Raw genomic sequence first — 27,637 nt, forward strand, 5'->3', positions numbered from 1 at the left:
TTAGCTGCCTGTCATTTTCCTTGAACAGGTGACAGTCGGAGCCGGGGGCGGGGACGCCCCCAATCCGTTGAATGCCGGCGGGGCCCCCAGCTGCCCACAGCCCCTGGGCTGTAGCCCCTTTAACCCTATTGTTAATCAAGCTCTGAATGGAGCAATAGAGTGAAAAAAAATAAATATGTCTTCAGATTGGATGACAATTGTAGCACTCCCTTCTGTTCCACTATCGTCTAGATATTGATACTGAATTCTGTCTAAGTTATAAAGATAATACAAATATACACAGTTATAACAAATCACAGAAACATATGGCGCTCAACCCAATATTGTAACATAAACAATTCTATATAAAGATACACCTTGATACACTTCCTTATATAAAGGCGACTGCCAGCCTACGAGATGCCAGTTGTTTAATCCGGTGAATGTGAACAAATCTGAAAAAAAAGGAAAAAGAAGGAAAGAGGCGCCTGATAGTGTAATAGTTTAGGAACGTCTGACCTAACCTATATAGGTGCTTATTATTATGTGTACCAGATGTGAATGTCAATCAAGCATATCTGTATATTGGTCTGTATCACTGTAATGTCACATGTAGTAAAGTCCCAGTGTCCCCTCACCCTCATGATTCATATAAGATGTGAATTGAGCAGTATTTTAGGAGAAAAACAAACACATTGAAATGAATGACAATGTTGGTATTAGGTTGGTCTTCTTCAATCATCTCCTCAATGCACTCTTCCAATCAGACCTGCAATTCCATAAAACTAGGTGCAAATTGATTTTCTTGGTGCAGTTCCCAAAGTACTGGTTGTGGACACATACCTATGAATGTTCTACACAGGTGTATTTGCACTAATAGTAGGCCTCTAAACACCTGCTTGTTTTTGGATGATCCACTGGTATTTAGAACAGTTTGCTAATATCAAGTTCTGCTTGTAGCTTGTAACACCACATCAGCATATTTGGACTCATCGCAGCTTATCTGCTCTAATGATAAATGAAGACCTGCATATGTATGAATGCACTTAAACACCAGGCTTGTAGGCTTAGATTACACTTACCTTCAGGGGTTAAAGTTGTTTTGTTTTGAATTATCCAACAGGTTCCAAGGGGTGTAGCCAATCAAGCCTTTTTAGAATCCAAGAATATGAAGTTATCCCTCTTTCACCTAAGGAAATCCCTGGATAAGTATGTGTTGCTATGATAGCTCTTGTACTCATTAATTGTGTTCTTTTAGCTACTCTTTCATCCTCTCATTCATTTCCTTGTGCTTTTTCTTACTTTTCCTCTTATAAGTTCTGCTCTCTTTTTCTGTAATATCTCATTTCTTTGCTTCCCCTTCTTTTCCTTTCTACCAAAGTTTTTTTCCTCTCCATCCAGTATCATTTTTTATTCCCCTTTCATTTTCTTCTACTATTCATTTTCTCCTTCCGTCTCCCAGAATGCTTCACCCACACCAATCCAGCCCTGACCGGCTACGCAACTGCATACCCCCCTCATCCCTGGTATGTGCAGCTTTTGTGGACTGCTTAAGCCCGATGGTGGATGGATTCCTTGTGACGGTCGCCAATCACGTGCCACTAAGCAGCGAGGCTGTCAGAGGAGGATGGCTCCGTCAGCTGTGCTTTTAGTCAAACACACCACAGACAATGCCTCCATGCTGCACTCTCCCCACACTTAATAAAAATGTCCAACCCCCCCAGCACTTTGATAACTGTACCCCACTCACCCTAACTTCCAGTGATTGAGCCTACAGCGGCAGGATATCTGACAGCTGCAGACACATGCCTGTGGCTTGGCCCCCTCTCGCTAACTCTGCCCCCCCTTCAGTGCAGAACCCTTAATTTCAACCCTCCCCAATGCTTCCCATCTGCCCCCCCTGCCTCTCCTCGACCTGGCTACTCCAGTGGCCTTGGTTCACCCTCTTCTGCAGCCCAATTCCCTGTGTCCTCAGCCCATGGTGCCTATCACTACCATTCCCCTTCCCTGCTCCCCAATCTTTCTAATGCCCCTCCTTCAATCACACCAAGTTTCCTATTACCCAGCCTCCTGTCCCCCATACGCTGTATGCCCAGCCCTCTCCTTCTTCCTACTCCCTCTCCATCTTCCAATCTTCCAATTCCCTTTCCCTCCTTCTGCCTTTCTGCCTGTTGGCATTGTACCGAAAAAGGCCCCCAGCAAATTTCATCTGATCCAGCACTTATCCTTTAGTGAAGACTGTTTGGTGCATGACTCTATTGACCCCCAGCACTCCAGAGTGATCTACCAGATCTTTGAGTTTTCTATGGGTTTAGTGAACGAATTCGGCAAGGGATCATTACTGGCAAAGGTCAATATTGAATCCAGCTTCTTCTGTTGGACCCTGAATCTTTCCAATTCATGGGTTTTCAAACCTCAGAGGGGTTTTTCATAGATAGGTGCCTTCCCAGTTGTGCTCTATATCATGCACCCACTTTGAACGTCTCAGTAAGTTTATACACTGGTGCATTGAATCAGGCACAGGTCATTCGGGAGTGGTTCAGTACCTAGATGAATTCCTTATCATTGACCCTCACAAATCCCTACAATGTGGCAAAATTTTATGTGATACCCAAACCCTTTTTCAGGTGTTTGGCGTGCCAATGGTGCATGATAAGACTGAATTCCCATCTACCTGTCTATCATTCCTGGGCCCCCGAAATTGACACCCTAGGATGCTGCCACCTTTCTATCGACAAGCTGGCGAAGCTGAGCTAGCTGATTTTGCCAATAAGGTATTCGGATTAAGTATCCCTTAAGCAGATCCAATCGATTCTAGGGTTCCTTAATTTTGCTTGCCGCATTATCCTTACGAACTAAAGTACATGCGCGTATTCAACTATCATAAGAAATTAAGGAGGACTTGCTGATTTGAGTGCGTTTCCTTGACAAATTTAGCTGGGTGCGCATTTGGTCGGGACCTGTCATGCCCAGCTGTACATAGACACAGTGGGTTCTAGGGGTTTCAGGGTCTACCTCAATTGGGCATGATACATGGCACAGTGGCCCTCGAAATTGGTTTCATCAGGCATGGTTGCTTATTAGTGCTTAGTTAGTTGCTAATCTTTTCCCCATCATGTTGGCTATGGAGCTCTGTGCTCCTTGCTTATGGGGCTGTGACATCATTTTCTGTTGTGACAATTCAGGAATTGTCCAGTCCATTAATAAGCAAAGTGCCACTTCTTCCCCTCTGAATAGGCTGACTAAGAATTTAGTTTTGTGCTGCCTTGAACATAACATTGATAACATTGGTCTTCAGGCTAAGCACATGTTGGGTGTTGAGAACGCTTTGGCTGATGCACTTTTCTGCTTTAACTGGGTGAAATTCAGGGAACTTGCAACTAGTGCTGACCCTAGTGGTAACCCTTGTACTTCTCATGTTTGGCAGATTATCAAGCCGACAGTCGAATTTGCGGAGACATCGTTGGCCCCATCCACCTGAAGGCTTACTGTGTGTCTTGGTAGGACTGAGCTCAACTTTAAACTAGTAAAGGTTGCCGGCATGTAAATCAACACTGAATGCGGGACTTCGTTTGGCATAAGTATCAGTTAGATGTTACCAAGATGTTAATATCCTCCATGCTAGCTTGAATTTCTTTTATAGCCCAAATCCACAACAGATCAATTTAGCAGGGAATGTTGGGTCATGATAGAGGCACAGATGGATCCTGACATCTGCCCGGTATTACAGGCTAGAGCTTACCTGTTGGTTAGACCTATTAGCAGGCAAATCTGGTTGCTCCCTCTTGATTCTATGCCAAATACCAGGTTGGTATTATTTCTAACTTCTTTTTCCTTATTCAGACAAGGCACAGTAGGCAGGAAAGCAGTACCATCAGCAGCTAACACGTGGTGAAAGAGTTTATGTTTGGCCACAGGATTCTTTCCCCTTCGATCTATGTCTTTGCTATGGTCATTTCTGCGAATGCCCTGGTTATCGTTTATGCGAACGTGTCATTGAGGCCAGAAGGGGTGTAGTCTCTCTGATGCCGTTAAGTTAGCGCCTGGGATTCTGGGTTGGTTGGTCATCCCTATGTTTTTTTATGGTATTAGCTGGCAAGCTGAACTTGCATTTGCTTTCATTGCCACCATCATTTATACAATTAAAACTATGACCTTAGTGCGCCAAAATTGAAACCTATGTCCATGTTTAATTTCAGGTATTAAGTAGTTATATATTTAGTAGAAGGGGAATTTCTCATTATCTATGGCATGTGGATGTGTTTGCCAATGGAACCCTGTGGAAGTGAAAAGTGGAGTGATGTGGGGGACCACAACAAACATTGCGTTGCCAGGAGGAGTAAAAAGTCATATGTCCATAAATATGTGTGGCCAAACTGCATAAGTGGAACTATCTGTAGCATGTTAAAGCTTAATGTGCATCACATGAGCTAATAGTTGTAAAAAAAAAAGTAACATAAGGGTCATTTTGAATATCCTGATTGCTACTGTTACAAGAGTCACTTTGAAGTTAGCGCATATCACGTATTCAGTACACATGAAAGTAGATACTGAACCACTGTGACCCTTTTTAGTGCCCTTGAAAAATATTTGAAGAGTTACAACACAAATATTTTCTGTAATGTTTGCAAACTCCCTACCAAAGATATGTTCTTGTTCTCTTCATTACACATACAAAGCAAACAAATAAAACTGATTATAAAACCTAAAACAGGATGCTTCTGGTATAGATCATGCCATACAAGTGTAACGAATATATGTGTATTCGCTGTATCTAAACATATATAGATGGAAAATCAATTAAGCAATCAGTAAAAGAAAAGCCAATAAAGATGAGCTAAACTTATAAAAACAAACTAATTAATCAAAAATTGTTAAGCCAAAATATTGCCAATGAGAGATAACATCCTGGAGGGCCAGCTAATCAAGCGTTTGTTGCTATAATAAACAATTGGTATGTTTGGCTGTTTTTGTTTTCCAGTTAATAGCTTATTTTTCTAACAATTTGATGTTTGTTTATACATTTTATGCTGTTTTATAAGGATAAAAATGCAGAATAACTTAATACCTTCTTTGTTATTATACAATTAAAACACTTTTAATATATATTTTTATTATCTACTGACTGCTTTTATTGGTCTGATTGTATTTACATATTTAAGGTATCACATGTTTTACGGTGTCTTTATAGCACAAATGCTCTGTGCTACACAAACTATTGTGAGCACTGTAACAAAGTTTCGCTTAGTGGTGAATAGTTTGTTATTTTACACCTAAACTGTTTATATCTTGTTTGGACTGATGACTGCTGTACAACACACAAATGGCATATATTAAACACATCATGCCTTATATATAAACAAGGTATATTTTCATGTATATTTTCTAATGTGCCGTTAGATGAGCCACATATTTTACTACTGGCAATGTATGTACTATATGCAGTTTAAAATTTTTTGGGGCCCATGAGCAGTGACCCATCCTTAAAAAATGTTAGTTATAGAACACTGGGGCTGATTTATCAAAGAGTGAATAAAGATTTTAAAAAGAACTTGTTTATTTTTATTACCCTATATAATAATAGGTATAGCATCAGCTATAACCCTGCTATCTATAAGCGGTACTCCCTGGTCTGGTGATGCCATCTTCAGATAACATTAAGGGCCTGATTCATTAAAGATCTTAAATTAAGAAGTTTCTTATTTAAGTCTCCTGGACAAAACCATGGTACAATGCAAGGGGTGCAAATTAGTATTCTGTTTTGCACAGAAGTTAAATCTTTATTCTTGAAAAAAATGTTTTAATGCAGTAATGTTAACGGTATTTTTTATTTGATTAAAAAACAAATGTACTTCTTATTTATACAGGTACCACTATAGCTCTCCGGCATCTTTCATTTGATTCGCAGTTCCAAATCTGCTGCCCGGCTCAAGCCAGTGAATACAGCATCAGATCAGTCAAACAGCAGGAGATTTATAAACAGCAGTTTAAGTTTAAGAATCAGTGGTGCTCCAAGACTTATGAAGCTGGGGCGTATGTGTGTCATTAACACCAACACTATAATTAAACCCCTTATAATCATTGTACTCCCTCATCATCCCCCTCATCATTAATTAACTTCTCTGTGTAATCAATAACTCTTTTATCATAACAAACCTTTCAACATCATTAACCTATTTTTAATCATTAACTCTCTCATTCTAATTAACTACATTTAGATCATTAACACCCTCATAATCTACCCCCAGTCATCCTCCACTTTAACTTAAAATCAATTATATGTACAACGTGGCCCATAGTGTGGAAAAAGGGGGTCCTGAACCCAGAGGGTTGGCAGGGACCATTTGGCCTAAGGGGAGGGAATAATCCAGAAGTTTTGCTTTCTATAGGTAGCTGCAGGCAATGCATTTAAATGGGAGCAGCCAAGCCTGCCCCTGAAGTAACAGTACTCATGTTTTGCCTTGTATTATATTATTAGCACATAGATATATCAACTTGAAGCTTTTGGCATTACACTGCAACTAAAGAAACATGGAAAATACACATCTATTTACCTCAAATATGCGCAGGACCTTAGCCAATGCTCCAACTTCTTCTTTGAGGGAAAATATCAAAGAAATTCTGTTATCTTTAGTGTTCTCTTCAATGTAGTTATTAGACTCCTGTACAAAGAAAAAAAAATGTAATTACTGACAAAATGTTTTAGCAAAATTAATTTTTATTTTCCTAGAAATGTTACAGTCTGACATAGTTTAAATAGGAATTTTAATTAAAACCACATGTGAACATAGGAACACCAGATTTTGCTCTATGATTTATATTTATATGTGTGAATATTAAGGGTTTAATGCATAATAATAGTCAAGTTATAAAACTTTACCAAGTTCCTATGATGGTCTTTGCAAGTCTCACTATTTAGTATTGTTAGATTGTTTGCCCATAATCCTTCTTACCTCCTGCTACAGCTCTGTTGTCAATCGGTACAATAACTCACAGTGCTTTTTCCCTCATGTGACCCATCTGTGTTTCATGCATACTCAAAAAACAGGCACCATCTCCCCAAACGAGGGCTGGCAATATTTAGCCCGGGGGGCAAGACTCGAATCAGCAGCCTATTTTAAAGGACAAAAAATGCAGATGGCCAGTGACCCAGCCCAAGGTAGCTCACTATGGGACCGGCCATAGGGGAAAATGCCTCCTTGCCCCCCAGCCCAGCCTGTCCCTGCATCTACCTGTTTCACATAATTTCTAGGTTGTAGTTGTATGAAAAGAAAATCACAGTTCTATGCTATGTGCAGATAGTGCCACAGACCATAAACATGGCAATTGCACAGCGCAGATTCCATAATAAAGTGGTATTTGTTTGTTTGACCTATTATGTAAATGCATCATTACATTGTGGGGGTGGGGGCAAAATGACCTGATTCGTAAACAAATCGTGTAATGCTGGCACCCATTTCGCCCACTTCACTAGGAAGTAGGCTGAATGAGAGATTGGCCTGCTCGCTAGGATTCTGGGAGACCTAGGCAGAATTCAGGAGTCTTGTAGAAATTGAGGGAGAGTGGGCAGGTATCATATACATTTATAGCTGATATAACTTACCTTTTTAGATTAATTAAAATTTTAGATTTAGTGGTCTTTTCAATGAACAGTAGAAATGCTAACATACTTAAAAAATGGCTAAATAATTGTCTTTTGAAGACCCCATAATGTAGAAATTAAGCCTTCCAGAAAAAATAAGTTGTCTTTTTAATTTGACTTAATTTTAATTGAAGCAATTTGACTTCCCTAACCACACATATTTCTTTCACTAACTGAAAAAGATGTGTATGTTGGCTTAATTTAAACATGCAGTTGTAATTTGTTACTGTGAACATTTCCTAGTTCAGATCATTAAGCAAATATCCTAAAACAAATGTAGTGACAAAAACATAAAGTAGTATCTTTAATAAAACATCTAAAAAGGAAACGTAAAGGTGTTGCCATGTCAACCAATCAGATTCATTTTGTACTAGATAAATGATAGCTAGAATCTGATTGATTGCTATGGGTATCACCCCCCCCCCCCCTTTCCTTTGTAGAAGTTTTAGTAAAGCTAGACCTTTAAGTTTACACATATATAAGATGAATATTATATATTGATTAACTTACTGGAATATTTGAAATCTCTTCCTACAAAGGTGTCATATATGACGTGTTAAAGAGGAAATATACCCGATTTCTAAAGAAGGTTGTTAATTTATTGGAAATACATCTTTTTCAATAAAAAGTATATTTCCAAGTTTGAGAGATACTTCTACTAAAACCCATTTTATCAAATCTGTCATGTTTCATGATAATATGGCCACAATCTGACAGTGTTCTCTTGATAAATATATATATATATATATATATATATATATATATATATATACATATATATATATATATATATATATATATATATATATATATATATATATATAATTGTTGTTGCAGCTCCCACCCAGGTTAATAAATACTCATGACCAAAGTGTAATGACTGTTTGTGAAGAATATGTCCATTTTTAATTGAGTGTTTATGGAAAATAACCCTACTTATAAAGAAAATACAAACAAAATGAATGAATGGTACATTTGTAATCCAGGTTATTGTGTTCTCTGTGTATAATAATAATAATGATAATAATAATAATAATAATAATAATAATAATAATAATAATAAAAAATATAATAAAAATAATAATATTGATGATGATTTATTATTATTTATTATAACCAGTCAAAACAACAACAATTATTAGTATCAACTTTGTAGATTAAATTGAACATAAAATTAACAATATGTTTTACTGCAATCAATTCCCACATAATACAGCCTATATAGTATACAGCTAAGTGAGTTTTAATAAGCGCCAGAAAAAAACACAAAATGATACATTCTGAACTTCGTCTACTACACTGAGATTTAAAATATTGTGTAATGTTTTCATATTATTTACCAATAATCGTTTTGACAATAAAAACAAATTCCTATGATACATGCGCAGAACTACTTACATAAATGTGCCCCCCATTCATTTTGCAGCCATCTGCATTCATCCTTGTTTGAGGTATTATACTCTCAGCAGTGTAGTGGTCAGTAAATAACCTGTGTGAAGTTTGAGATGTCAGTGCAAAGCAGAGCTTATTTAAAGTCCTCCTCACATGCAAATATCCTGGTTATTTAAACGCCCCTTACCCAAACACTACAACCAGAATTTTTCTTTAGGGCATGCAGACATCATGCGAGTGGCTGGATCCGACCACTCCTCTTCACTTTTGTATTAATGATAAGATGCACGTGGTTCTGATCAACACAACAAACACATTGCATACACTGCTTCCTGGTTTTCATCCACAACATATGACATGCATTATTGCTGTGGCAGCAAGCCCTGGTATTTACTGTCTGCATGAAGGCTTGTCTCTGTTGTTGGTGTACATGGAATTGGAGAACTATGGTCTTGTGTATGTAACCTACGCAATATGCTATATTATAAAACAGGGTAGCATTGTTATTTGTGCTCGTAAAACACAGCCTATTATAGTGAATGGAAAAAGTTATCATCACCAAAACTAATTTTAAAGAAAATGTATTAATCCGTTTATATTTCATCTGTCCCTAATTGCAAACAAACCATTTGATGAAGAATCATCACCCATGTCACCATTAGCTATTTTGTGTAAGACCCCATGTCTATGCTGCCCACACAAAGACAAAAAAGGGTGTTGGGGTCTGGGGGACAGGTCCGAACTGGGACTAAATATCAGCCCTGGCATTTAAAGCACCCACCTCTGTTCCAGGTAATAATAATATTAATAATAATAATTACAATACTTTTTGCAAAGGTCATTGTTATATGGTGTCCCGTGAGATACAAATGTATTGCGTGCAGCTTGACTCTCTATTTCCAGCAAAGGGCTTACCAGTATCAGATAACGGTATGAACAGGACCGGCAAGAGAAATTTGGGGCCCAGATGCAGTGAACTTTTGTGGCCCCCCTCCATAGATAAGTAGCATTTAAACTCTGAAAGAAATAGGTGTGACCACATTGTGCTGGGGGCGTGGTCAACATGGGGCGTTGATACATACACTGTAATTAAACATTACATTTATCACGCCCTCCCAGCCACATTATGACACCCCCAGCCCACTGTACTTATCTATGCTTCTGGTGCTGCTGACATACATCAGGGTGGGAACTTCCTGTAGAGTGAGCAGGGAAGCTGTTTCTCTCACGAGATTACTAAATCTTGTGATACTGTAGAAATGTGCCCCCTGTCTCTGGATCCGGTGCCCGTGAAGAGGGTGAAAACGGATCCGGAGGCTGCCGCTGCACCCCTGGAGGGGCTGAAGATGATCCTGGTGGCTGTGCCCATTACGCGGGTGAAGAAGGAAGAGGATGTTTACTTACCGGACCAGCGATCCAGCATTGGTGAGTATTCCCTTCTTCTTGCAGGTCTGGGCAGCGGAGGAAGGATGAGCCAATCAGGGCTTGCCTTTCTCCGCTGGTCAATCAGCGGCCGGATAGGTGAGCCAATCACGGCTCACCTCCGGCCGTTTGAATGATTGGCGCCTCGGCGAGCCAATCAGCGCTCGCGGCGGCGCCCAGTGATGACGCCGCACCGGTGAGTATATAAACCGCTGGCCGGCGCCATCTTCTCAGAATTCCATCGACGGAGAAGAGTGAGGACATCGTGGGACGTCCGGAGCGGCGGATCAAGACAAAAAAGATGCCGGAAGTGGCAGGTGCCCATGTCAGGGCAAGGAGCTACCCTGCCACTGTCACACAACGCCGGAGCCCTTGTCGAGCGCTCCTGCCAAGAAGGAAAGAAAAGGGCCACGCCGGAAATGCCAGCGGGGAGCCCTTTTAAGGGCTGAGAGCACCACCGCCCTTAGAGCTTCAAGAAGACCCGCGCCGAAGCGGAGAAGAGGTGCCGCCGGCGGAAGAAGTCGGCGGGCTCAAGCTGAGTATCCTGCGCAGAGCAGCTAAGTATATTCAGTGTAAGGTCGGGCACAAGGCCCGTGGCTACTGTCAGGCGCTAAGCCTGTGGGCGCTTGATAGGGGCACAAGGCCCAGGGAGCTGGGCAATAGGAACTATTAGGTAGTGGGCCAATAGGCCATAAAGTGTTAAAAGGGCACAAGGCCCTAGTTAGTTAGCTAGATAGGGGGCTCTAAGCTCAAGGTGTATAAAGGGCACAAGGCCCTTGTAGTTAGATAGTGGCCTAGAGGCCATAGCGAGGGAGGCCACCAGGCCTAGTTAGGCAGGGTCTAGTGTCCCTGGGAGGCAGGGCACAGGGCGCCAGTTAGAGGCCTAGAGGCCAAAGTAGAAGGGCACAAGGCCCTAGTCAGTGGGCTCAGAGCCCTGAGGTAGAGAGGGGGCTAAGGCCCATAACCAGAGCGCAAGGCTCTGTAGGCAGCTGGGCAGAGAGAGGCCCATGGTGTAGTCAGTGGCGTGAGAGCCCTGAGCAGAGTAGGTGAGGTCCCATGAGAGTGAGGTGAGTACACTTAGAGGAGTAAGGTATCAGTAGAGCAGAAGGCTCCTGTTGGTGCTGTAGTAACAGGCTGGTTAGCTAGCAGCTGTGTACTCATGTATTAGCTTGCCATATACTGTATATTGTTTTATTCTCTTTGCTCGGCGAGTATTGCTTTGTATGTCGTATTTTTGGTGTGCTACATATTTGTTTCCAGGTGCAAGACGTCAGGCCCCCATTAAAAGAAGGCACTTGTTTCCTGTTGTTTTCCTGAACTAACCTGTACTGTGGGGATAAGTGTAGTTACCAGCTTGTACACATAGCCAGGGAAGAACACACGTAGTTTTCCCTTCCCATAGGTCCCTGGGGTTATGCTGGTTTCCAGAGGGGGTGATAGAGTGAGTCAGTGGCAGTGTGGCACAGCTCAATTGAGTTCCAGGGGCGGCCCGTGGTTCTGGTAGAGTGTCCCAGTCATAAGTCCTGTACAGGTTCTCTAGTGGTTCCGGAAGGGGATACGTGTTCCGACCTGGGTGGGGGCAGTCGGGCGGTTCATTGTGGTGATGATCGCCTGTTCCGTGCGGCAGTCTGTGCTCAGGTTGGTGTGCTGTTCCAGTGAGCCTCTTTCGGGCCTTGTGCAGCTGGTCCTTAGGATTCCGTGGGTGACCCCATAGCAAGAAGACAGTCTTCTTGGTACGACCTGAGTGAGGGTGTTAGGAACCGCCCTCCGGAATAGTCCGTGAACACCGGCTGGTGTTCCCCGTAGAGTACAGTGAGTAGGCCCCGTTAGTACACCACATCCAGTTAGTGTTATAGTTGTTTAATCTAGTTGCGTTGCCGGCCATTAGAAAGTTGTTAGGGTCAGGTCGCCTGTTGTAGTAAGTTTAGTGTTGTGGGTGTACATCTTAGGCTCACTGATAGAGCAGAGGCTGTGTGTTCCTTGTCATCCGCAGGTGTCAGGGAGGAGCAGGAGAACAGGACCAGAAGTGGGAGTGTCCCGGTGAGTATAACGCTCGATTCCCCTTTCGGTTAGGCGCTCACAGAGAAGTGAATGGGGTACTTGAGGCGGGACTGTTCCTGGCCTCAAGTGCTCGTAGTCCCCCGCGCCTTGGTAAGAGGAAAACGAGGTGGCGACAAGCAAGCTTGACTAAGAGTGTCTTTGCTCATTGCCGTGGTCTCGGACAGCCCTTTCCTGGTAGGCACAGCCGTAATTCCTGTTTATTCCGTAGAGGGAAGTGGTTGGAGGAAACAGAGGGTCGGTTGCTGGTCTGCTGGGATCGGACAGTGGCTGGGACACATCGGAAGCGGACAGGAGATGACCATCGTTTGTAAAGTAAGTTCTTCTGTGTGCGTCTGTCCTGTCCCCCGCAGGCGCTTACAATACTTAGAGCTCCTGGGCTTGCTCTGCAGCCTGTGTCCTGTCCGGGGACTAGGAGCAGCTACCAGCTCCCTTCCCCTAACCCGAGCTGGATTAAGGCTTGGGAGGCCAAGAGTATTTAAGACAGCAGGGTCCCTATTATGTAACGAGGTTATCATTTTAGACAAATTTTAGCCAAATACACAGGCAATACTGTGTGCAATACTGTTAGATGCACACAGCTCTGCCTTCACAAGCAGTATGTTGTGAAGCGGGACATACCTCCCAACTGTCCTTCCTGTCGAACCAAATCCAGACTAAGCGAGGCAGTCACCCAAATTCGGGACTGCTCCAACAGGTTAAGGACAGCTGACAGACTGCCTTGCTCTCTCCTACCTGTTCTTGTCACTTTCACAATCTGTGGCTATTGGTTTCTTTAATTGCTGCTTGTTTAGATCCTGGAATGTTGGAGGCCCTATTTGGAAAATAAAAAGGGTACATGAAATTCAGAAAAATCCAACCACATCTGGCATCAAATCAATATAGCACCCACATTTAATAATTAGGCCTCCCTCCAGCCCCAGAATTAAAATAATAGTATTTACATTTGATAAATAGATCTATTTCCCTCCCTCCAAACAGCCCCACCAATAAATTAAATAGCTCCACCCCACAAATAAAATAGCCCCCATTAAATAATTAGCCCCCACCTACACTCCACCATTAAATTAATAGCCTACCCGCCACATTATATTAAGACCCCCCCCTCCCTCACACATCTCTCATGCCTGAGTGTGAGACCCCAAATGATATTAAGCCACTATAGAATCCCAAAATCATATTATGCCATACAGTAGTGCCCTCAAATAATAGTACGCCATAGGGTAGTGTCCTCAAATAATAATATGCCACACAGTAGTGCCCTCAAATAATAATATGCCATACAGTAGTGCCTTCAAATAATAATATGCCACATAATAGTGCCCCCAAATCATATTATGTCACACAGTAGCGCCCCAAAAATCATTTTATGCCATACGGTAGTGCCCCCAAATAATGTTTTTCTTCACAGTAGTGCCCCCAAATGATATCATGCCATACAGTAGTGCCCCCAGGTCAAGAAAGGTTGTTTAAAAAGTAATCAAAAATACATTGCACACAAGAAAATATTTTAACATACCTGATTATGGCATCCTGTGTTCTGTTTTCCTATTGGGAGCGCCAACGAGGAGGGATCCGCAGCTATCAGCTCAAACAGGCAGTCGGGAGCAGGAACAGGGGAAGTATTTCTACTATATTTATAATTATAATTTATAATAGTATTACAGCTAAAACAGTTTACTACTATCTGCATTTTGTTACTGTTTTAGTGTGAATGCTACTGCTATACTGAACTAAATTTATATACCTGAAGTGAACTATAATTCTGCTTTCTTCAATTATATATCTATTATAAGATACATATATATATATATATATATATATATATATATATATATATTGCTGTACTGAACTTACTTTTATAATACTGCTATGCTGAACTATCTTGAATAATATATACTTCACTGTTACTAATACCTATCTATTATATAACTAATTTCCAGATTACCAGAGAGCGAAGTGAATAAAGATATATGTATAGAGTAAGTATAGGATAAGGGAAACATCTAGTGTAAGAAAGCAATGGTGGTAAATATAGGATTAATTTTAATATTTGTTCTGAACAAAGGTTAGCTTTAGTATTGTTATCCTGTATTTCTTTTGTTGAAGGATATTATAATTGATATTTATGTATAAACTGTAAGTGCACAATTTTCTGTGTTTATAGGTACATTTGAAGATACAAATGTTTAACAGTAAGTACTTTAATTTAAATACTTATACATGTGGTGAGTGTAGGCTATTTATATTGGATATATGTATATACTGTGAAATATCACTGTGGTACATTAAGTATTAAATTATTAATTCTGTGAGGATTTAGGGACATATTTATTAATTAATCGGGTTTTGCCCCTTTAATTATCATCTGTCATCGTTGCGATGACAGATGCTTTTTTGGCCCAATTTATTAAAAATTATCCCGGAACAACGCATCTGAGGCTGTTTGATTGATGATTTCACTTACCTTAAAACTTTCATTGTCTATCTTTTCTCTCCGGTCACTATGGCAAAGTTGTTTTGCATATGGGTGACCGAAGGTCACACATGCACAGAGGCATATTTGCGATAGTGATCGGAGGGGACAGCAGGTAAGCTGCGATGAGGGATTTGAAGATCTCTCTACCACAATGCTCTCCCCATAGGATCCAATGAGATGGTGTTAGCTATTGCAAACAAGTTCCGAAAATATTTGATTTTTAGAACTTGGCAAATCCCGCAAAATAGCAGTCCATATAGAAACCTATGGGTACTGCTTTTGCATCCGATAAGTGTGGGACAGCAGCAGATATCAGGGAAGTCTGCTGCGATCCTATAGTTATAAGTTGAAGTGAGCAGGGGCGGACTGGGAATAAAAATCAGCCCTGGCATTTAAAGCACACAGGCCCACCTCTTGTGGGCTCTATGCACTATATTGTTGCACACTGATGCTGGCGCAGTGTGCGTTGCTGGTGCAGTACAACATGATGTAGTATGAGTGTGTGTGTGTGTGGGGGAGGGGTATTTATTTCCTCTAATGAACCTCAACATTACATTGTTAGCACCCATATTACATCCATAAATACCATGACAATACATTATTATTACACAAATTACAGCAATAAATAACCCCCCACACACACTCCTACTAGATCGATACCAACCCACATTACAGCAACCCGCATCACCCCCACATTACAGCAATCAGCATCATCCATCACATTACAGTATCCAGCATCACCCCCATTCCAGCAACCAGCATCACACCCACATTACAGCAACCGGCATCATCCCCACATTACATCATCCAGCAACACCCCCCACATTACAGCATCCAGCATCACCCCCACATTACAGCATCCAGCATCACCCCCACATTACAGCAACCGGCATCAACCCCCCCCCCCACACACACACACATTCCAGCAACCAGCATCACCCCCCACATTACAGCAACCAGCATCACCCCCACATTACAGCACCGGCATCAAATCCCCCCCCTCCCCATTACAGCAACCGACATCACCCTCACATTACAGCAATACCCTATCATACTTATTAGCAATACTAAGCCCCAAACACACTACAACATTGCCACCACCACACCACCCCATACTACAGCAATACCACCAAATATACAGGCGCCACTGTAGGAAACAAATGTTTTGCTTTTTTCAAATCTCCCACAAAATAGCAACAACAGAGTACTTACACACATATAGGAAACAGGTATCCTTTTCCCTCAATTTAATAGCAATGGAAGAATTTTCATGAATCATTCCACATGAAATAAAACTCTAACAAATATATCAGAAAAAACATAACTATTGAATGATCATTTGAACCCACACGGCCGCATTAAAAGTATTTCCAACTACAGAAAAATGTCAGAGAAAAATATTTTTTTATACTACAGTAACTGGTTATGCGTCCTTTCTATTCATTTTAAATAACACAGTATATTAATTAAGGGGGATAGAGGAGGTGGGTGAGAGATAATTGGATGTGATCCATCAGTTTCATTAGATAGGAAACATTTAGATTATTTACATGGAGACATCTACTCCCTTGACTCACAGGCAGGGCTGACAAGAGGAATTTTGGGACCCAGTACAGCAACTTCTTTGGGCCCCCGTCATATTCAACAATGAGAGACTTGCCTTTGGCAGAAGTTCATATTATGCCACACCGTAGTGCCCCCAGTTCATATTATGCCACACCGTAGTGCCCCCAGGTCATATTATGCACCATAATATTACCCTCAATTCATATTTGGCCAAGCAGTAGTGCCCACAAATCATATACCATACAGTATTATGCCACAATAGTGCCCCCAAATAACATTATGCCATACAGTAGTACCCCCAAATAACATTATGCCATACAGTAGTGCCCAGACGAAAAAACTCATTCACAAATATAAATTGGTACAGCATATCAGATACTAGAGTGTGAGTCCCAGGAGCAGCTTAATACACCATTTACAATGCAAACAAAAATAGATATATTGACACAATCACAGATAAAATTTATGACAAGCAGTGTTTTTTCTCTTAATTAAAAGTCTCTGTACAGATAAATATGCAAGAAAATTACAGCGCAATAATGAGCAATACATAGTGTTTTAAACATCATTGGATACACAGTAGTGCCCCCAGTTCAACAAAGGATGGTTAAAAACACATTGCACAATATATGAACTTACCTGATTATGGCATCCTGTGTTCTGTATTCCTACTGGGCACGCTGGGCAATGAGGGATCTGCAGCTGTCCGCTCACACAGCCAGTCGGGAGCAGGGACCGAGGGCAGTGGTCAAAGTGGAAATTTAGAATTGGGGGTATGGAAAATATAAGTGAATGGAGTATGAACGCTTTATTTTTTATTTTTTTTTAACACTTGTCCCCTCTATGCATTCCCATTCTTCATTACTACTTATGTTTTATGATGGCTGCTTGCCTGACATTCCCATTCTTAAGATGTCTCTCCTTTTGCACTTTCTTTTACCTATGCCCCTGCAACATCTTCTCCTTTGTCCCTCTCATTTTACTCCCTGCACCACCTTCCACCCTGGCTCTCTCACCCCTCTTCCAGCACCCCCTTCCCTCCTGGCTCTCACTCCTCTTCCAACACCACCTTCCCCCCTGGCTCTCTCTCACCCCTCTCTTTCAGCACCCACTTCCTTCCCCCCCTGGCTCTCACCCTCTTCCAGCACCCCCTTCCCTCCTGGCTCTCATCCCTCTTCCAGTACCCCCTTCCTGCATGGTTCTCACCCTCTTCCTTCCCCCCTGGCTCTCATCCTCTTCCAGCACCCCCTTCCTCCATGGTTCTCACCCTCTTCCTTCCCCCCCTGGCATTCACCCTCTTCCAGCACCCCCTTCCTCCATGGTTCTCACCCTTTTCCTTCCCCCCTGGCTCTCACCCCTCTTGCAGCACCCCCTTCCTACATGGTTCTCACCCTCTTCCTTCCCTCCTGGCTTTCACCCTCTTCCAGCATCCCCTTCTTCCATGGTTCTCACCCTCTTCCTTCCCCCCTGGCTCTCACCCTCTTCCAGCACCCCCTTCCTCCATGGTTCTCACCCTCTTCCTTCCCCCCCTGGCTTTCACCCTCTTATGGCACCCCCTTCCTCCATGGTTCTCACCCTTTTCCTTCCCCCCTGGCTCTCACCCTCTTCCAGCACCCTCTTCCTCCATGGTTCTCACCCTCTTCCTTCTCCCCTGGCTCTCACCCTCTTCCAGCACCCTCTTCCTCCATGGTTCTCACCCTCTTCCATCCCCCCCTGGCTCTCACCCTCTTCCAGCACCCCCTTCCTCCATAGTTCTCACCCTCTTCCTTCCCCCCCTGGCTCTCACCCTCTTCCAGCACCCCCTTCCTACATGGTTCTCACCCTCTTCCAGCACCTGCTCCCCCCTGGCTCTCCCACACTGATCGCGGGACCCCCCCCCCCCCGCGACCCCGTGCAAAAATCCACATACCCCCGCGAACATCACTCCCGCAACTCAGTGCGAAAATCTGCGGCATCCCCCCTCTCCGCGATCCCCTCCCTAGTCAGAAAAAAAAATAAAAACTGTAAAAACTGTGTCCACATTGCAGGGCACAGTACACAAGATAAGGGGGAGAGAGCAGAGGAGCCGTCGTCTGTAGCACAGCAGAGGTGCAGGAATCCAAGAAGTGTCGGCCGGCCCATCTAGCCAAGGGGCTTTCTGGCATTTGCCAGAAGTGCCAGATGGCCAGTCCGGCCCTGGAAGTGAGGCATTTAGCCAGAACTCAGTTAAAATGAGTGACAATTCCAGTGTTTTTTATTGTCTACATTTTTTCTCCCCTTTTTTCTTGTCTTGTTCTCCCTGTTTCTTCTCTTCTTTTCTTTTCCTTTCCCCTCTTTCTTGTACATCCTCCCTTCCTCTCCTTTCCTTTGCTCCCTCCTCCTCCCTCTCTTCCACCTCCCCTGCATCTCCCATAACCCCTATCCCTTCTTTCCTCTCTCTTCTGTATTATTTTTAGGTAGTTATCTTTTTTTTCTGCTCCCCGTTGTTCCCCCCCTCTTCTAGTTTTCCCCATTTGTGCCATGTCCCGTCCCAGCACAGTCCGTAGTGACCCTGCCCGTTTCACCGATATGGCAGTGCCTGGTGGCAACTCCCTCCTCGTCCCCCTTCTTCTTCCCGAGGTACTCAATCCTCTTCTTCCTCCAGGCGCATCCTCAGATTGTCCGGAAGCGGGTCCTCCATTGGGTGTCAGGAGCCTGCGCAAGGGCTTCTGACTTTAGGGCGCTGGAAGCAGGCTGATGGTGTCACTTCTGGCCCCGGAGGTTCCGAGCAGCAGAGTGGCACCCCAGCACTTGTCACAGCAGGAGACAGCGCTGGTAATATAGTAGGTAGGGGAACGGGTGTCGGTGCTGGGTTCTCCCCCCACTCCTCCACCTCTACCTCCCTGCCTGCATCTGCAGCAATTCAGCATTATTTAGGAGCTGGGAGGCGCAGGCAGCTGTCTCAGCCCCTGGTACTTCTGCTTTTCTGGCAGGGGGCAGGCCTGCCTCCCCCTACAGAAGGTAGGGCCCATCATATGGGATAATCCTTGGGCCTTTACCTCTTCTATTGGTTCAGCCCCTACGCTTAGAGGCAGTAGCTTTATCAGGGAGCCTGAGACCCTGGATTTTCACCCCAACCTGCCCATGCCACTGGTTCTCCCGGGTTCTTCGGAGTTCCCTTCTCTGCTGGTTAGCGAGTGTTTTCCCAGGGTGCGGTCACAGAATGATTTAACTTCGAGTCAGGTTGCAACACCCTCCTCTATCTATTCCCCGCTGCTTTTCTCCCAGGATTCGTCTGGACAGGTTTACATCTCCCCTTCTGCCCCAGTCATTGATGGACGTAATCCAGGGAGTAGTATTTGTGGTTCATTTGAGTTGGCTCTGTCTATATCCTCAGCGCTAGTGGGGAGCCATGCCTTTTATCCATACTCTCCCCCCGGTTCGTCTAGAGTTGCTGTCGCGACCAGTTTACCAGCAGGCCCTCTTTTTCAGTGGGACCTGCCCTATCCGACAAAGGAACAGACACCCAGTCCGCAGAACACAGCATTAGTCGGCCCTCCTTACCCATACCCTTCCACAAGATACACGCATCAGTACCTGGTATCTTCTCACACCGATTTTGGTACCTCAGTAGAGGGTCAGGTTCATTTAGATGCCGCAAGGGCTAGCGGTTTTCCTTCCAGGGGTGGACCTCCTCCCCGGTATTTTTACCACAATTTCAAGGGCATATGGTAGAACAGATAGGGGGTACTATTATCCCCCCTGCACTTACAGCGGGTCAAGTTATAGCAGTTGGTGCTAACATGTCTCTGTCTTCAGCTTCCTAGGTAATCATGGAAAAGGCAGTAAGAGCAACAGGTCAAGGTGCAGCCACGTCTGATCCTCAGGCATCATCGGCGTTGCAGAACCGCAGTCGTATGCCGGCGTTCCATCCGATCCGGAGACACAGTACGAGGGTTCCCTGCAACAAGGGTTGGTCAGCCAGTCGAATGGTGGAGAGGCAGGTACTTCGACTTCCGATGCGGCTTCAGGGTGGCATGCATCAGCAACAACTGGCGGTGAGTCTGCTGATTTTCATGTTACACACGGGCGCACTCCTAGTCCTCCAGTCTCTACCACTAGTGAGGGTTTTTCCTTCACATCTGATAAGGGTCTCCGTAAGCTCATAAAAATTTTAAATACACATTTCACGCATAATAAGTCACATGGGGATAGGCGGCCCATATCGGACAAGACGACAGCATCCGCAGGCCCAAAGGTCCGGTGTGAGAACACTGCCCTGTTGTCAGGAATGCATTCTAGCATCAGGGATAAGATTAAAAGGGGTTTGTATGTTGATATGCTCGAGATAACGGTGTCAGCTAAAGAGCAGTTGGTCGCAGCATGCTCAAAAGGGGGAATAGGAGAAGAATCTTATAAAACGTTCTCCAGGTGGCTCACTGGGTATTGCTCTTTTTCTGTGTGTTATTTAGAAACCAGACCTGAGGACAAAGTAGAGGTATGGAAATATTTACATCTCATAAATCAGATATACATTTGTGATCGGCCAGGTACATGGTGCAGATATGATGAGCAGTTTCGTGAAAAAGTTAGTGGTCATTAGGTTTCAGGGATGTGCAGATCTGGATGAAACTCAAACGGGCAAACCTTAATCTAGGTCAAGGGGGAGGTTAACTTGGTTTCAGCAAGGGGGGAGACGTAATGCTCCACAATTCACAAAGAACAGATGTTTCGCATTAAACAAGACTTCTTGTGGTAGGGGTGAGTTATGTAAATACCGGCAAGCATGCTCCAATTGCCGTGAGCCGCATCCATGCAAAGAGTGTCCAAGGAGTGCCCCCAGTCTCGACAGGGGTCACGGCAACGACGGTAACTCTGCGTAAAGCCCATTCGCCCATCAACATCACGGTATTGGATAAGTGGCTTAGTCTTTGCGGAGCAGGCGGATTTTCTCTGTAAAGATTTTCGTCACGGCTTTCGGCTTCCTATAGGCTCCGCGGTATCTGCCGTTGCATCTAGGAACCTTAAGTCAGCTTTAACTTACTCAGAGGGTCTGGACGAGAAAATTTGCGGAGATATCAGCTTGGGTCGCATGGTAGGATTTTTTTTATTCGCCTCCCATTCCAGATTTAGTCATTTAACGGTAGGTGTAGTTCCCAAGAAAGTCCCGGGTAAATTCCGCTTGATTCAGCATTAGGAAGTTCAGTAAATGATGCCATAAATCAGGACATAAGTTCGGTTGTGTATCAGTTATTTGAGGAGGCCCTGGCGATGATTAGGCCTTTTGGCATAGGGACTCTCATGGCCAAACTGGATATCGAGTCGGCCTTCCGTTTACTTCCCCCTTACCCAGATTCATTTAAGTTCATGGGCTTTAGGTTCAAAGACAAATATTACATAGATCGATGTCTTCCCATGGAATGCTCCCTATCGTTCGCATTTTTCGAGTCCTTCAGCTGGTTTCTACATTGGGCTATTCAAGCAGGGACAGGTCACCACGGAATAGCACATTACCTGGATGATTTCTTATTTTTGGGGCCATCCAATTCCACTCTTTGTGCTCAGCCCAAGCACTTTTTCGGTAATGGGGATCCCATAGCTCGGGACAAGACAGAGGGCCCTTCTTCGTGCTTCTCTTTGCTAGGGATAGAAATTTATACAGTGGAAAGTTGCTGTCACTTGCCAAGAGAGAAGATCTTGAAATCGGAGAGTTTGATATCCGGTACTCTGGCCTCCCCCTCTAACACCCTACATGAGTTACAAGCTTTATTGGGGTCTTTCAATTTTGCGTGCCGGGTTATCCCTATGGGTAGAATTTTTTATAGAAAACTCCAATTAGCCACAGCAGGGAAGAATAGACCTCATTCCCTAATTACATTAAATGAGGAGATTAGGGCAGGTTCTAGAATCTGGCTCTCCCCTCCTATATCCACCAGGGCTTTAGATTTATTTACAGATGCAGCAGGGTCCAAAGGGTTTGGGGCTTATTTTCAGGGTGAATGGTGTTCATCCCCTTGGCCACAAGCATGGATAGATAATGGCCTGGTCCGAAATCTTCTAGTGTAAGAATTATTTCCCATCATATTGTCTTTGGAGTTATGGGGCCCTCAGCTTAGTGGGTGCAATGTGTCCTTTTGGTGCAAAAATTTGGGCGTGGTTCAGGCAATCAATAAGCAGAGTGCATATTCCAGGCCAGCTGTTAACTTATTGCGCTGTCTGGTTCTTCGTTGCCTGGACTTCGACATTATTTTTCAGGCCAAACACGTCCCTGGTATAGACAATTGCATAGTAGACTCCCTGTCCCGTTTCGATTGAATTTGTTTTAGAGCTCTAGCCCCACATGCCAAGCTCATCGGTGTAACATGCCCATCTTATGTTTGGCAGATGGTCGAGCCAGCTTAAGGTTCCTGGCTGAAGCTTCCCTGGCCCCATCAGTTGGCATGGCAGCGTTGGGAAAAAAAATTGTTATCGCATAGCGACAGTGCTCTGGGGACCTATCACGGTATTGATTATTTTATGTGGGGGTGTTACCAGGAAGGTTTTAGTAAGACAGCCATGTCATCTACTTTGGCCGGGATATCTTTTATGGCAAAAAGGCAAGGGCTCCCAGATCCCTCCAACTTGTTCCTTATTGCAAAAGCATTGAAGGGTTGGGCCAAGCTCCACCACATTCCTCGGGATAACAGGAAGCCTATAGACCCCATTTTGTTAGCTCACATCATTTCAGCGTTGCCTCAGGTGTCTGCAGATCATTATGAAGTTACTCTTTTCAGCACTGCTTTCTATATGGCTTTCCACGGTGCTCTTAGAGTTGGTGGCTCAATCCAAACATAGGATAAGGTCAGCCATCTTGTCAAAAAATGTCATTCTATATTGAGAACTCTCACAATCATGCGCGTGTGAGAAATCTATTAATCAGCCTTTCATTTCCCTCTGGGAGAAACTGTAGATTTTAAATCTGATATTTATTTGTGTAATAAATTCAGATTCACTCTGTAGTCTGAATACTTACCAATCTGTATCAAAGAAAACATTTAGATGAATTCACTATGTTGAATGAGTCTGTTATATCATCTTAAATCATACCCATTCTGGTACTCTTCGTAAAAATACAATCCATTATCAAACATAAACTGTGCATCATTCATCAACATTTATATAGCGCCAGCTAATTCCGTAGCGCTTTACAATTGGGAAAAGGTAAGAGAACCCTGCTTGCAAGCTTAGTGTCATTCTTATTATATTGAAGAAAGACCAGATACAGTAAACTTGCATAATATACAAACATCTTACAGCTTGAGCCACAAGCCACAATGTTCTTAGGAAGTTGAGTAATTCTATAAGAAAATCATACCATAATTCTTAATGAATATAAGTACTGCATGGTATAATTACATTTAGAGAAAAATGGAACTTATTGTGGTTGTGCAAATTGCTTCCTTTTGACGCTAGCACAAAATGTTGTGAACATGAAGTATTCCATTGATCTATACTTAAGGTATCTGCTGTATCTTTCATTGGGGGCCACAGATTACAATATTTAGAACTTTACCTATGGAGCTGCCCGGTTACATACTATGTCTTTGTTGCTTATTTTATTGTTCTTTACACTCAGAATCCAGCATTTGATTTAAAATTCAGAGGAATCCTAAGGATATGAATGAAATTCTCTGCTTCTGACTTCAGAGTCTCATAATCTGAAACAGTATTTCAAACAATTCTGTAGTTTACTTCCTTGGGAACTTTCCATTTCTGTTATTGCACACATTGTTCCCCTAAATGTCAGTATTGCACAATAAATACATAAAAGATGTTGCCACAACATCTAAACTATCATGGCAAATGGGAAGAGCAGAAACTGCAAACATTAGCAATTCTTAACCCTTAATTGTTGAGTCTACCTTCCAATGTCTATAAATTGATAAATAAAGCATATGTAATATGCAAAAGCAAATCTACGATAATATTACTGAAAATTGGGATGAGAATAGGGCATACTTGCCAACTTTTTTCATATGGCTTCCGGGAGCTGCGGGAGGGAGGCGGGCGTGTAGGGGGTGGGGCTCCAGAAATAGCACCATTTTAGCTTCCCGGTGAATCGCGGCGTTTGAACAAAATTCTGCCCACTTCACTAGGAAGTGGGCAGATCAGGGAGATTGCCACACTCCCGCATTTCGCGAGAGTCTCCCGGACTCCCGGGAGAGTTGGCAAGTATGGAATAGGGCATTCCGATGATGATTTGTGAAAACCACCATCCAGATTCAACCAAACCCCTCATTTTGTGAATCAGGACTAACCTAGATAAAATAATAATGCTGTGTAGCACTTTTGACATCACTTGTAGTACTTCTGGCACTGACACCCAGCAGACATCAGACACAGAGAGCTTCAAATTCAACAGTGCTTTATTGTTTGCGTCACAATAAAGAGCAATACTTCGTCAGGATGACACCAGTAAACAATGTCACGTAGTTTACATTTCCTGGTGACCAGGGCTGGTGCTAGCATGTACAGTGTCCCCCTGCAAAAAATAATTTTGTGCCATCCTCTTTTATAAATTATTTGTTCAATCAATAATGCTTTTCCTTTCGATACAAATCATATAATACAGTTAACTAAAAAGAGTAATACAAATAAATACATTAAAAAGCAAACACAAATTTCTATATCAATAATATAAATTAAGAATATGTATTCTTTCTAATAAGATTTTACATGTTTGGAAAATTAGTTTGGTTGTGCCCCCTCCTTCATCACACTGTGCACCCTCTTCATTACACAGTGCCCCTTCATCATCACACTGTGCACCTTTATCACACTGTGCCCTCTCCTCCATCACACTGTACTCTCTCCTCATACCACTGCTGCCACCTTCTCATCCACACTGCTGCCTCCCTACTTCATCAACATTGCTGTCCTCTTCTTTCATCAACGTTACTGTCCCCCTGCTTTATCCACATTACTGTCCCCTCCTTCTTGAACATTACTGTCCCCCTCCTTTTTCTAAATACTGTCTCCCTCCTTTATCCACATTACTGTCCCCCTCCTTTATCCATATACTGTCCCCCCTCCTTTAAACACATTACTGCCCCCCCTCATTTAATCACATTACTATCCTCCTCCTTTTTCCACACATACTGTCCCCCTCCATTATTTACTTCCCTTTTGATGACCTTTTTTCCTTCTCTTCTCTTCTCTTCTTCTGTCTCCTTCTCTTCTTGCTGTCTCTGTGTGCTGCCCCTCTTTGCGTGAGAAGGGAGCAGAGGGGAGGGGGAGGAGGGTCTCCCGGCACCGCCAGGGTTTTTTCTCTAATTTTTTTTATTATGTGCCGGCGGTCAAGTGGGGATGGCAAATGGGGGAGCGCCTCTCAGTCTTGCCCTCCCACCCCCGTCTTGCTTACCCCGCCTGCCATTTTCCGCTGGCCCTGCTGGTGACCCTAATGCTAAGCTAAACACAGTCTAGTTCTTTACTGACTGGCCAGCTCTTCCAGCACCAGTCACAAACATAAAACGAACAACACAGTCTTTTAAACCCCACCCAAACACTGCAAACCAATCACAGACTACAAATCAATAATACCCATATGGTGCACCTGTATTTGTGTGCTATGGGAAATACTGTGTGGGAATTAACCCTGTATACATCTTTCCCCTGCAAACTTCCTGGTACCTCACCTTTTCCTATGCAGGATAGCTGTGGCAAATAGGCCTGTTTGCTACTGTAAGGTCCCTAATCGGAGATGTGCCTCACAGGGCGACTAACTCCTAATACCTCCGAATTTACCACGATCCGCGTGGATGACTGGATCCTACCTCGGTCCCTGATTAGGGTTTCTCCGGACGCCCTCAGGTAACACATAAGAGGAAAAACACAGTTAAACCGAGCCTACCAAGTAAGGGCTGTCCGAGACTACGGCAAAGAACAAGGACACGGTCAGTCCAAGCTCACTTGCCGCCTCCTCACTTTGTTCTTGCCAAGACGCGGGGGACTACAGGCACTGAAGGCCAAGACTAGTCCGAGGACTAATCCTGCCTCAAGTACCTCACACACCTGCCGGTGAGGGCTTAACCGAAAGGAGGAATCGAGTGTGATACTCACCGGGACACTCCCACTTCCGATCCGGTCCCTCTGCGCCTTCCCGACTGCTGCGGATGACAAGAACACACAGCCTCCCTCTACGCTCTCAGTGAGACTAAAATGGCACCCACAAAACTGGACTGACTACAACAGCGACCCGACCCTAACAACGTTCTAATGGTCGGCAACGCAACTAAGTCAAACCACTATGACTAACTAGGTGTGGTGCACTAACGGAACGGCTCACTTACACACTACGGGGAACACCAGCCGGTGTTCACGGACTAAACCGGAGGGCGGTTCCTAACCCCCTCACCCAGGTCGTACCAAGAAGCTGCCTTCTTGCTATGGGGTCACCCACAGACCCTAAGGACCGGTTCTTTAAGCCCGGCTGAGGCTCAGTAGAACAGCACACTAACCCGCGGGCCGACTGCCGCACGGAACAGCCGATCGAACTGAACTGCCCGACTGCCTGTACTCGGGTATCTCACACGTGTCCAGTGTCGGACTGGGGCATGAAGGGCCCACCGGGGGACTGCAATGCTAGGGGCCCACCAGTGGGGGTGTGGCCGGCCATCATAGAGGCGGGACCAGACACTAGAGGGGGAGTGGTCAGCTCACGAAGGACAGCTAGTACCATAGTGTAGTATATAAAGAATGCAGTGTGTATATAGAGTACACAGTCTTGACCTGCCCCTTAGATTGGGTAGAACAGTCACCAAAAATTGGGATTGTTCCAGTAAACCAGGCTTGGCTAACCTGTGGCACTCCAGGTGTTGTGAAACTACAAGCCCCTGTAGCAGGGGGGACGCCGATCACCAGGTGAGCTGACCTCCCCCACCCCTTTTGATCCAGAACGTGGCTGCCGGCTGGATGACAGGATACGTATGTTCAGCAGCCATACATTAATTCCTGGTTTAAGTTAAATATTCTACGAGTATTCCCTTTATTATTCCGCTCACGCTCAGACAGTTTGTGTGTAACACACTTACTGACAAGAAGTCTGATGTGCGTAGGGGGAACTGTTCCCTGTGGTAAAACCTTATCTGGAAATATCTGACAAG

At 43.8% G+C, this 27,637-nt stretch overlaps 1 protein-coding gene across 1 annotated transcript in view; it reads right to left on the bottom strand.

Annotated features, from left to right (window-relative positions):
* PAH (phenylalanine hydroxylase) overlaps nt 1-9,132 on the bottom strand; it is a 66,834-nt gene extending 57,702 nt beyond the window's left edge. The window contains exons 1-2 of the mRNA XM_075209290.1: nt 9,020-9,132; nt 6,534-6,641 (exon numbers count right to left, since the gene is read on the bottom strand). Of these exons, the coding sequence (XP_075065391.1) occupies nt 6,534-6,641; nt 9,020-9,061 (150 nt within the window). The 5' untranslated portion in view covers nt 9,062-9,132. The remainder of the gene's footprint in view (nt 1-6,533; nt 6,642-9,019) is intronic.
* Nucleotides 9,133-27,637: the final 18,505 nt, after the last annotated feature.

Source organism: Mixophyes fleayi, chromosome 4 (genome assembly GCF_038048845.1).
Source record: "Mixophyes fleayi isolate aMixFle1 chromosome 4, aMixFle1.hap1, whole genome shotgun sequence".
Taxonomy (NCBI): domain Eukaryota; kingdom Metazoa; phylum Chordata; class Amphibia; order Anura; family Limnodynastidae; genus Mixophyes; species Mixophyes fleayi.